Source organism: Oncorhynchus tshawytscha, linkage group LG07 (genome assembly GCF_018296145.1).
Source record: "Oncorhynchus tshawytscha isolate Ot180627B linkage group LG07, Otsh_v2.0, whole genome shotgun sequence".
Taxonomy (NCBI): Eukaryota; Metazoa; Chordata; class Actinopteri; order Salmoniformes; family Salmonidae; genus Oncorhynchus; species Oncorhynchus tshawytscha.
Genome location: NC_056435.1, coordinates 57574631 through 57586903, shown reverse-complemented (window position 1 = coordinate 57586903; position 12273 = coordinate 57574631). Strand labels below are relative to the sequence as shown.

General features: G+C 44.5%; 1 protein-coding gene across 1 annotated transcript in view; it reads left to right on the top strand.

The window, feature by feature from the left end:
• The first annotated feature begins 2120 nt into the window (after positions 1 to 2120).
• Positions 2121 to 12273, top strand: part of bsnb (bassoon (presynaptic cytomatrix protein) b) — a 145905-nt gene continuing 135752 nt past the window's right edge. The window contains 1 exon segment of the mRNA XM_024427882.2: positions 2121 to 2411. Within this exon segment, the coding sequence (XP_024283650.2) occupies positions 2233 to 2411 (179 nt within the window). The 5' untranslated portion in view covers positions 2121 to 2232.

Genomic DNA, 12273 nt, shown 5'->3' with positions numbered 1-12273 from the left:
TTTTCTTTGCAACTCTGCCTAGAAGGCCACCATCCCGGAGTCGCCTCTTCACTGTTGATGTTGAGACTGGTGTTTTGCGGGTACTATTTAATGAAGCTGCTAGACAGTTGAGGACTTGTGAGGCATCTGTTTCTCAAACTAGATACTCTAATGTACTTGTCCTCTTGCTCAGTTGTGCACTGGGGCATCCCATTCCTCTTTCTATTTAGGTTAGAGTCAGTTTGTGCTGTTCTGTGAAGGTAGTGATACACAGCGTTGTACGAGATCTTCAGTTTCTGAACAATTTCTCACATGGAATAGCCTTCATTTCTCAGAACAAGAATAGACTGATGAGTTTCAGAAGAAAGTTATGTTTCTGGCCATTTTGAGCTTGTAATCGAACCCACTTGCTGATACCGCAGATACTCAACTAGTCTAAAAAAGGACAGTTGTATTGCTTCTTTAATCAGGACAACAGCTTTCAGCTGTGCTAACACAATTGTATTAGCATTTTAAAATTATAAACTTGGAATAGCTAACACAACGTGCCATTAGAACACAGGTGATGGTTGCTGATAATGGGCCTCTGTACGCCTATGTAGATATTCCAGCACACTCACTCAGGGCCAACAGTGCAGTGACATGACCACGTTGGTACAGGCATTTAAAAAGGATGTTATCTTTCTCTTTTATGCAGTGTATATTTAACTGGCAGAAAATAAATGGAGGTGGACGACAGTATGCTAACCCAATGCTAACTTTCATGCCTTTCCTTAACCCTAATCTTATTCTCATTGACATTATACCTAATTTTAACCGAAACCTTGTTCCTAAGCCTAACCAAGTAATTTCGTCCCATATGCCTCAATTAAAAATGTTGTTCTGCCGGTTCAATACACTTTTCTTTAAATACACAACACAACAACAGGATCTAATATTAGATTGTGTAACAACAAAAATGGTCCCTCATAACTCAATGTCACTGGTACAACGCCAGGGAGATGAGCTGAATTGAACGTAGTAACTCCCCTCAATGTACTTGGAACATCTGAACATTGAATGACTTTAGGACCAAGGAGATGTTTTGTAATACGTGCCCGTTTGTCCATTTCCTGAAAAGTTACAGGGAAGATGAAACATTTTAAGGAATTATGACTTGACATGCTCATTTAACATTTCCATGGCAGAGATACATGCACACCAGTGCTGATCACACAGAAACACTAACCATTTCTTACAACAACCACACATCCATCATTGTCTTTGTGTCAGTGAACCTATCTATCTGCCAATCTCTTTCATCCCATTCGGAATCCAAAATGAACCATTGACTGGCTTTTCACAGAAGTATTAATGGTGCTGAGGGGAGAGAATATAGATAGCCCTGTCAATGATGGAGTAGCCTGGGCTAGAGAGGAAATGAGATATGTTTATTCCCTTAGGTCCTGCAGAGCACAGCGTCTGGTCAATAGTCTGATCAGGTGACTCCTCAGTCCTCACCGATACACAGTGGCCAGAGAGGACTGACAGGGGAAGGGGACAGGGAGTCTGTCTACATCACATATAGCATCCTACTCTCTATATAATGCACTACTTTTGATCAGAGCTCAATGGGCTCTGGTCAAAAGTAGTGCACTAAATAGGGAATAGGGTGCCCTTTGGAATCCATCCTCTATCTAGTGCCCTTTGAGAATGTACCCTTTTAAGAGAAAGAGAACATGCAGGCTTCATTGAAGATTTATTTTCTGCTGTTTAGTGGTTACTCATTTTCATTCTCAGAGATTCATTCTCAGTACAACCTGGTTAGCACCACTGACAACCCTCTCCATGGAGCATACAGTAGGTCTATAACAAACACTAGGTCTACACATGCCTTAGAAAATGGAGATGAATAACAGGTCACATGGATCAAATTTCCTCTATATTGGAAAAAGGTCTGTTTTCATAGTGGTTCGGTGGGTTCAAGTGTCTTGCCCCCTCCTCGGGCACTGCGTGACCCCTACGCCTCATACTAGGATCTATTTAGGCAGCCGAGACAAATTAGGATTTAGGGCACGCGCCCGTACGAGCGCTCTCCCGTTTGCGTCAGCACGCCTCCTACCCTTTCTGCCAGTGCGCGAGCTCCGTGCAGGAAACTGAATTGTAGGTGATGATGGCGGAAGGAGAGCAGCGTTGAGTTGTCTATGAGTTTTTATTCTAACTGTAGAAACCTCTGCTACATCGTTTCTCTCCTCCTAATCATCTCCCGAGACGATGGGAAATGAAGGCAGCATCGAGGGAGAGGGCCAGCCGGGACAGCCCGGCTCCACTGTTCCTTCTGCGAGTGCTCCATCTTCCATTTCAGCACCAGCGGGCTCTGGACAGCTCATCAAGCCCAGCAATGGTGCGCCTACAGGAGGTACAGGGGCCGGACCCGGCCCGGGGATTAACAGGTAGGCTACAATCTAGGACAGTTCTCTGCAGAACCGTGACAATAAAACGACAGTGTTTCCATTTCGAGGATATTTATTTATCGTGGCGGATGTCATGTAGCCTAGCCTATAGTGACCGTTTTTCAGAATGTGGAGAAAATACAGCTGGTGTTTTAATTATTCATTTACAATATCGCCGTAACACATACTGATGATTCCTGATGATTCCTAGTTTTAATATTTTGGTTACAATGTAGGGTATGTTTAGAATATAGGCTACATTTACAAATGTGATGAATGCATACAATAGCAAAAACCTCACGTTAACAGGCGGGTAAGATAAAGGCTATTGTATAAGCTATAAAGGGGAAGTAGACATTTTAAATCGTGAATGGCCACAGCTCTAAACTGTGTAATTTACAGCGTGCGTATTGTAGCCACCAAACTGAACATTTTCATTGATGAAGATTCCACGCCCGCCCTCGCACGGTGAGTGTGGGCCATCAGATTGTAGCTAGACTAGAGGGGCCATCTCTTTGTAAAAATGGACCGAAACACTTTGTTCATATTATTTTACGTTTTCTTTACGAGCGATACTATCTAAAACATGTACCTGTATTTAGCTGATAAGCAATTCCATTCATTTTACGCTTTGATTCCACGATGGGCGTGACTTGTGACGATCAACAACTGCTGTGACCGTAGTGGCCTTCTCACGTGACGTAGATTCAGAGAATATCGATAATGGGCTATCCATGAGACCAATTATTCTTTCCCACCAATGATCAAAGTCGCCTGATAATTGCCCGTCTAATAGGCGACCGTTACTCACTAGAGTTTAAAAAATAGCATACTATCCATCATCACATAGCCTATCGAGATTATTCCAATAGAAAAAGAACAACGTTTATTAGGCTAATATTCTATAGAGGCGGGGTGAGGGGATGGAAGCATAGGGAGCCAACGTGTGTTCCCGGTAGCCTCTGAATCATTTGTATCGCCACACATTGTAAATGGTCGCATGTGCTGTTGGAACACCGTATCGTTGATGAAACATCAATATTTTACCACGAACGAGACAATGAAGTGGATTGTGCAAACTCGAGTTTACAAGCTACATTCATGATTAATGTTAATGTTACAACAACGCCGAATTTTAGTGAATCATATGCCCCACGTGAAGAATAGTGCTTTCCCTCCCCACGTGGCCTTTAGTAAGTTGTACAGTGTAGCCTCCTATGGTGTGTTTGCTGTTAATATTAATTTGCAACTCATTATTCAATTGTAACACACACACAGAATGCTGAGATGAAGACCTGTCTGTGGTGAGTTTGTATGTGTAGATTACCTACAGATGGATGGTCCCTAGCATCGGTATGACTGGATGATAAACTGAGGAGGAGACCAGAATACTCACATACAGCTGCCTGCTTTTACTGTGTTATCGTCCCAAATGGCACCCTACTCCCTACATAGTGCACTACTTTTGACTAGAGCCCTATATAGTGAATAGGGTGCCAATTAGGGCGTAACCTCATCCAGTGTGTAGCTTACCTCTGACAGCCTGTATGTCTGCTGAAAAAGGTTCTCTGTTGTATAGTGTGAAGGCATGTATTTTCTGTGTCTTACAGTATGTATGTAGGACTATTCTTGTCCGTTTGGCATGACAATGAGTGACAAGGATTTGTCACTCAGGTTCTATTTTTACATGTGCAATATAATATTGATTCCTCACGTGTCAGTGTCTTTCCAACTTGCTGGATGGTGGTGGTATCTCACACATCACCAAGCGGTGACAAGCACAGATGGGTTGACGCTTGGTTCTGTTCGCTCTGCATTTTCTCCAACTATGTTTTATGATGATACACTGTATATACAAAGGTATATGGACACCCCTTCAAATGAGTGGATTCGGCTATTTCAGCTACACTCGTTGCTGACTGGTGTATAAAATCGAGCACACAGCCATGCCATCTCCATGGACAAACATTGGCAGTAGAATGGCCTGTACGTGGCACGGTCATAGGATGCTACCTTTCCAACAAGTCAGTTTGTAAAATGTTTGCCCTGCTAGAGCTGCCCCGGCCAACTGTAAGTGCTGTTATTGTGAAGTGGAAACGTCTAAGAGCAACAACAGCTCAGCCGCAAAGTGATAGGCCACAGAAGCTCACAGAACGAGACCAAGTGCAGAGCGCGTAACGCGTAACAATCGTCTGTCCTCGGCTGCAACACTCACTACGAAGTTCCAAACTGCCCCTGGAAGCAATGTCAGCACAATAACTGTTCGTCGGGTGTTTCATGAAATGGGTTACCATGGCCCGAGCAGCCGTACACAATCCTAAGATCACCATCTGCAATGCCAAGCATCGGCTGGAGTGGTGTAAAGCTTGCTGCCATTGAACTCTGGAGCAGTGGAAACACATTCTCTGGAGTAATGAATCATGCTTCACCATCTGGCAGTCCGACGGATGAATCTGGGTTTGGCGGATGCCAGGAGAACCCTAACTGCCCGAATGCATTGTTCCAACTATAAAGTTTGGTGGAGGCTGGGGCTGTTTTTCATGGCCACTTAGTTCCAGTGTAGGGAAATCTTAACGCTACAGCATTCAATGACATTCTAGACAATTATGTGCTTCCAACTGGCAACTAGCAACTGGACACAGTTTGGGAAGGCCCTTTCCTGTTTAAGCATGACAATGCCCCTGTGCACAAAGCAAGGTCCATACAGAAATGGTTTGTCGAGATCTTTGTGGAAGAACTTGACTGGCCTGCACAGAGCCCTGACCTCAACCCTATCAAACACTTTTGGGATGAATTGGAATGCCGACTGCGAGCCAGGCCTAATCACCCAACATCAGTGCCCGACCTCCCTAATGCTCTTGTGGCTGATGGAAGCAAGTCCCCACAGCAATGTTCCAACATCTAGTGGAAAGTCCTCCCAGAAGAGTGGAGGCTGTTATAGCAGCAGAGTGGGGACCAACTCTATATTAATGGCCATGATTTTCGAATGAGATATTTGATCAGGTGTCCACATACTTTTGGTCATATAGTGTATCTCAGCCAATAGCCCATGCAAATGAATTGGTGCGAGACTGCAACATAGATGTGTGTCGCTGTCTCTCTGGAGAGAGAAGAGAGAGGGAGAGAGAAGATAGAAACCCACTGTGATGTCTCATTTAAAAACCCAGTAGGTGGTTTAAAGGCTCACTGCTATCGTAGCCTCATATTCCTGACAACTGCCTTAAACAGGGAGACCCAAATCCAAAGAGAACAGATAGACGCTGGCGCTGTCTCAATAGCACCCTATTCCCTTTGTGGTCCACTACTTTTGACCAGGGCCCACAGGGAATATAGGAAGGAATAGGGGGGCCATTTGGACCGCTGGCCATGTGTGGTGACTGAGCCATGGACTCGCTGTCTTTACATCTAAGCTTTATTGACAACGTTTTCCCCATTGGTCTTCATCAGACATGATGAGGGTGGATAAAGCACACGGGAGCATAGATAGATTGCAGTATGCAGCAGACCTGGGATAATATTTGAATACAGATCCCCTTTTTAAAACTATTTCTCAGGAAGTGACACATTTAAAAAAAACTAATGGCAGGGCTGTATCTGCAATTGCATAGATATAAATTGAATGAATTGAGCACACACAATCTCCTATTCTGTATATGTCTATCTGACAGTCATATTTGATCTACACCATACATTATCTACATGTACATACTACCTCAATCAGCCCGACTAACCGGTGCCTGTATATAGCCTCGCTACTGTTATAGCCTCGCTACTCTATATAGCCTCGCTACTGTTATAGCCTCACTACTCTATATAGCCTCGCTACTGTTATAGCCTCGCTACTGTTATAGCCTCGCTACTGTATATAGCCTCACTACTGTTATAGCCTCGCTACTGTATATAGCCTCGCTACTGTATATAGCCTCGCTACTGTATATAGCCTCGCTACTGTATATAGCCTCGCTACTGTTATAGCCTCGCTACTGTATATAGCCTCGCTACTGTCAGAGCAGCTCACAGATTACTGCACCTGTACATAGCCCACCTATAATTTAGCCCAAACAACTACCTCTTTCCCAACTGTATTTAATTTTAATTTATTTATTTATTTTGCTCCTTTGCACCCCATTATTTTTATTTCTACTTTGCACATTCTTCCATTGCAAAACTACCATTCCAGTGTTTTACTTGCTATATTGTATTTACTTTGCCACCATGGCCTTTTTTGCCTTTACCTCCCTTCTCACCTCATTTGCTCACATTGTATATAGACTTGTTTATACTGTATTATTGACTGTATGTTTGTTTTACTCCATGTGTAACTCTGTGTCGTTGTATCTGTCGATCTGCTTTGCTTTATCTTGGCCAGGTCGCAATTGTAAATGAGAACTTGTTCTCAACTTGCCTACCTGGTTAAATAAAGGTAAAATAAAAAATTAAAAAATAAAAACTGTATATAGCCTCGCAACTGTACATAGCCTCGCTACTGTTATAGCCTCGCTACTGTATATAGCCTCGCTACCATATATAGCCTCGCTACCGTATATAGCCTCGCTACTGTTATAGCCTCGCTACTGTATATAGCCTCGCTACTGTATATAGCCTCGCTACTGTATATAGCCTCGCTACTGTTATAGCCTCGCTACTGTATATAGCCTCGCTACTGTTATAGCTTCGCTACTGTATATAGCCTCGCTACTGTATATAGCCTCGCTACTGTATATAGCCTCGCTACTGTTATAGCTTCGCTACTGTATATAGCCTCGCTACTGTTATAGCTTCGCTACTGTATATAGCCTCGTTACTGTATATAGCCTCGCTACTGTATAGCCTCGTTACTGTATATAGCCTCACTACTGTATATAGCCTCGCTACTGTATAGCCTCGCTACTGTATATAGCTTCAATACTGTATATAGCCTCGCTACTGTTATAGCCTCGCTACTGTATATAGCCTCGCTACTTTATATAGCCTCGCTACTGTTATAGCCTCGCTACTGTATATAGCCTCGCTACTGTTATAGCCTCGCTACTGTATATAGCCTCGCTACTGTTATAGCCTGGCTACTGTATATAGCCTCGCTACTGTTATAGCCTCGCTACTGAATATAGCCTCGCTACTGTTATAGCCTCGCTACTGTATATAGCCTCGCTACTGTTATAGCCTGGCTACTGTATATAGCCTCGCTACTGTTATAGCCTCCTTCTGAATATAGCTCGCTACTGTATATAGCCTCGCTACTGTATATAGCCTCGCTACTGTTATAGCCTCGCTACTGTATATAGCCTCGTTACTGTATATAGCCTCGCTACTGTTATAGCCTCGCTACTGTATATAGCCTCGCTACTGTTATAGCCTCGCTACTGTATATAGCCTCGCTACTGTTATAGCCTCGCTACTGTATATAGCCTCGCTACAGTTATAGCCTCGCTACTGTATATAGCCTCGCTACTGTATATAGCCTCGCTGCTGTATATAGCCTCGCTACTGTATATAGCCTCGCTACTGTATATAGCCTCGCTACTGTTATAGCCTCGCTACTGTTATAGCCTCGCTACTGTTATAGCCTGGCTACTGTTATAGCCTGCTACTGTATATAGCCTCGCTACTGTTATAGCCTCGCTACTGTATATAGCCTCGCTACTGTTATAGCCTCGCTACTGTTATAGCCTGGCTACTGTATATAGCCTCGCTACTGTTATAGCCTCGCTACTGTATATAGCCTCGTTACTGTATATAGCCTCGCTACTGTATATAGCCTCGCTACTGTATAGCCTCGCTACTGTATATAGCCTCGCTACTGTTATAGCCTCGCTACTGTATATAGCTTCGATACTGTATATAGCCTCGCTACTGTATATAGCCTCGCTACTGTATATAGCCTCGCTACTTTATATAGCTTCGCTACTGTTATAGCCTCGCTACTGTATATAGCCTCGCTACTGTTATAGCCTCGCTACTGTATATAGCCTCGCTACTGTTATAGCCTGGCTACTGTATATAGCCTCGCTACTGTTATAGCCTCGCTACTGAATATAGCCTCGCTACTGTTATAGCCTCGCTACTGTATATAGCCTCGCTACTGTTATAGCCTGGCTACTGTATATAGCCTCGCTACTGTTATAGCCTCCTTCTGAATATAGCCTCGCTACTGTATATAGCCTCGCTACTGTATATAGCCTCGCTACTGTTATAGCCTCGCTACTGTATATAGCCTCGTTACTGTATATAGCCTCGCTACTGTTATAGCCTCGCTACTGTATATAGCCTCGCTACTGTTATAGCCTCGCTACTGTATATAGCCTCGCTACTGTTATAGCCTCGCTACTGTATATAGCCTCGCTACAGTTATAGCCTCGCTACTGTATATAGCCTCGCTACTGTATATAGCCTCGCTGCTGTATATAGCCTCGCTACTGTATATAGCCTCGCTACTGTATATAGCCTCGCTACTGTTATAGCCTCGCTACTGTTATAGCCTCGCTACTGTTATAGCCTGGCTACTGTTATAGCCTGGCTACTGTATATAGCCTCGCTACTGTTATAGCCTCGCTACTGTATATAGCCTCGCTACTGTTATAGCCTCGCTACTGTTATAGCCTGGCTACTGTATATAGCCTCGCTACTGTTATAGCCTCGCTACTGTATATAGCCTCGCTACTGTTATAGCCTCGCTACTGTTATAGCCTCGCTACTGTTATAGCCTCGCTACTGTATATAGCCTCGCTACTGTTATAGCCTCGCTACTGTATATAGCCTCGCTACTGTATATAGCCTCGCTACTGTATATAGCCTCGCTACTGTTATAGCCTCGCTACTGTTATAGCCTGGCTACTGTATATAGCCTCGCTACTGTTATAGCCTCGCTACTGTATATAGCCTCGCTACTGTTATAGCCTCGCTACTGTATATAGCCTCGCTACTGTTATGGCCTCGCTACTGTTATGGCCTCGCTACTGTTATAGCCTCTACTGTTATAGCCTCGCTACTGTTATAGCCTCGCTACTGTATATAGCCTCGCTACTGTTATAGCCTCGCTACTGTTATAGCCTCGCTACTGTATATAGCCTCGCTACTGTGTATAGCCTCGCTACTGTTATGGCCTCGCTACTGTTATAGCCTCGCTACTGTTATAGCCTCGCTACTGTATATACCTCGCTACTGTTATAGCCTCGCGACTGCTATAGCCTCGCTACTGTTATAGCCTCGCTACTGTTATAGCCTCGCGACTGTATATAGCCTCGCTACTGTATATAGCCTCGCTACTGTTATAGCCTCGCTACTGTATATAGCCTCGCTACTGTTATAGCCTCGCTACTGTATATAGCCTCGCTACTGTATATAGCCTCGCTACTGTTATAGCCTCGCTACTGTTATAGCCTGGCTACTGTATATAGCCTCGCTACTGTTATAGCCTCGCTACTGTATATAGCCTCGCTACTGTTATAGCCTCGCTACTGTATATAGCCTCGCTACTGTTATAGCCTCGCTACTGTTATAGCCTCGCTACTGTATATAGCCTCGCTACTGTGTATAGCCTCGCTACTGTTATGGCCTCGCTACTGTTATAGCCTCGCTACTGTTATAGCCTCGCTACTGTATATACCCTCGCTACTGTTATAGCCTCGCGACTGCTATAGCCTCGCTACTGTTATAGCCTCGCTACTGTAATAGCCTCGCTACTGTATATAGCCTCGCTACTGTTATAGCCTCGCTACTGTTATAGCCTCGCTACTGTATATAGCCTCGCTACTGCTATAGCCTCGCTACTGTTATAGCCTCGCTACTGTTATAGCCTCGCTACTTTATATAGCCTCGCTACTGTTATAGCCTCGCTACTGTATATAGCCTCGCTACTGTTATAGCCTCGCTACTGTTATAGCCTCGCTACTGTATATAGCCTCGCTACTGTTATAGCCTGGCTACTGTATATAGCCTCGCTACTGTTATAGCCTCCCTACTGAATATAGCCTCGCTACTGCTATAGCCTCGCTACTGTTATAGCCTCGCTACTGTTATAGCCTCGCTACTGTATATAGCCTCGCTACTGTATATAGCCTCGCTACTGTATATAGCCTCGCTACTTTATATAGCCTCGCTACTGTTATAGCCTCGCTACTGTATATAGCCTCGCTACTGTTATAGCCTCGCTACTGTTATAGCCTCGCTACTGTATATAGCCTCACTACTGTTATAGCCTGGCTACTGTATATAGCCTCGCTACTGTATATAGCCTCGCTACTGTTATAGCCTGGCTACTGTATATAGCCTCGCTACTGTTATAGCCTCCTACTGAATATAGCCTCGCTACTGTTATAGCCTCGCTACTGTATATAGCCTCGCTACTGTTATAGCCTCGCTACTGTATATAGCCTCGTTACTGTATATAGCCTCGCTACTGTAATAGCCTCGCTACTGTTATAGCCTCGCTACTGTTATAGCCTCGCTACTGTATATAGCCTCGCTACTGTTATAGCCGCGCTACTGTATATAGCCTCGCTACAGTTATAGCCTCGCTACTGTATACAGCCTCGCTACTGTTATAGCCTCGCTACTATATATAGCCTCGCTACTGTTATAGCCTCGCTACTGTTATAGCCTCGCTACTGTTATAGCCTGGCTACTGTATATAGCCTCGCTACTGTTATAGCCTCGCTACTGTTATAGCCTCGCTACTGTTATAGCCTCGCTACTGTATATAGCCTCGCTACTGTTATAGCCTCGCTACTGTATATAGCCTCGCTACTGTTATAGCTTCGCTACTATATATAGCCTCGCTACTGTTATAGCCTCGCTACTGTTATGGCCTCGCTACTGTTATAGCCTCGCTACTGTTATAGCCTCGCTACTGTATATAGCCTCGCTACTGTTATAGCCTCGCTACTGTTATAGCCTCGCTACTGTTATAGCCTGGCTACTGTATATAGCCTCGCTACTGTATATAGCCTCGCTACTGTTATAGCCCCGCTACTGTATATAGCCTCGCTACAGTTATAGCCTCGCTACTGGATATAGCCTCGCTACTGTTATAGCCTCGCTACTGTATATAGCCTCGCTACTGTATATAGCCTCGCTACTGTTATAGCCTCGCTACTGTTATAGCCTCGCTACTGTTATAGCCTGGCTACTGTATATAGCCTCGCTACTGTTATAGCCTCGCTACTGTATATAGCCTCGCTACTGTTATAGCCTCGCTACTGTTATGGCCTCGCTACTGTATATAGCCTCGCTACTGTTATAGCCTCGCTACTGTATATAGCCTCGCTACTGTATATAGCCTCGCTACTGTTATAGCCTCGCTACTGTTATGGCCTCGCTACTGTTATAGCCTCGCTACTGTCATAGCCTCGCTACTGTATATAGCCTCGCTACTGCTATAGCCTCGCTACTGTTATGGCCTCGCTACTGTTATAGCCTCGCTACTGTCATAGCCTCGCTACTGTATATAGCCTCGCTACTGCTATAGCCTCGCTACTGTTATAGCCTCGCTACTGTTATAGCCTCGCGACTGTATATAGCCTCGCTACTGTTATAGCCTCGCTACTGTTATAGCCTCGCTACTGTATATAGCCTCGCTACTGTATATAGCCTCGCTACTGCTATAGCCTCGCTACTGTTATAGCCTCGCTACTGTTATAGCCTCGCGACTGTATATAGCCTCGCTACTGTTATAGCCTCGCTACTGTATATAGCCTCGCGACTGTATATAGCCTCGCTACTGTTATAGCCTCGCTACTGTTATAGCCTCGCTACTGTATATAGCCTCGCTACTGCTATAGCCTCGCTACTGTTATAGCCTCGCTACTGTTATAGCCTCGCGACTGTATATAGCCTCGCTACTGTTATAGCCTCGCTACTGTTA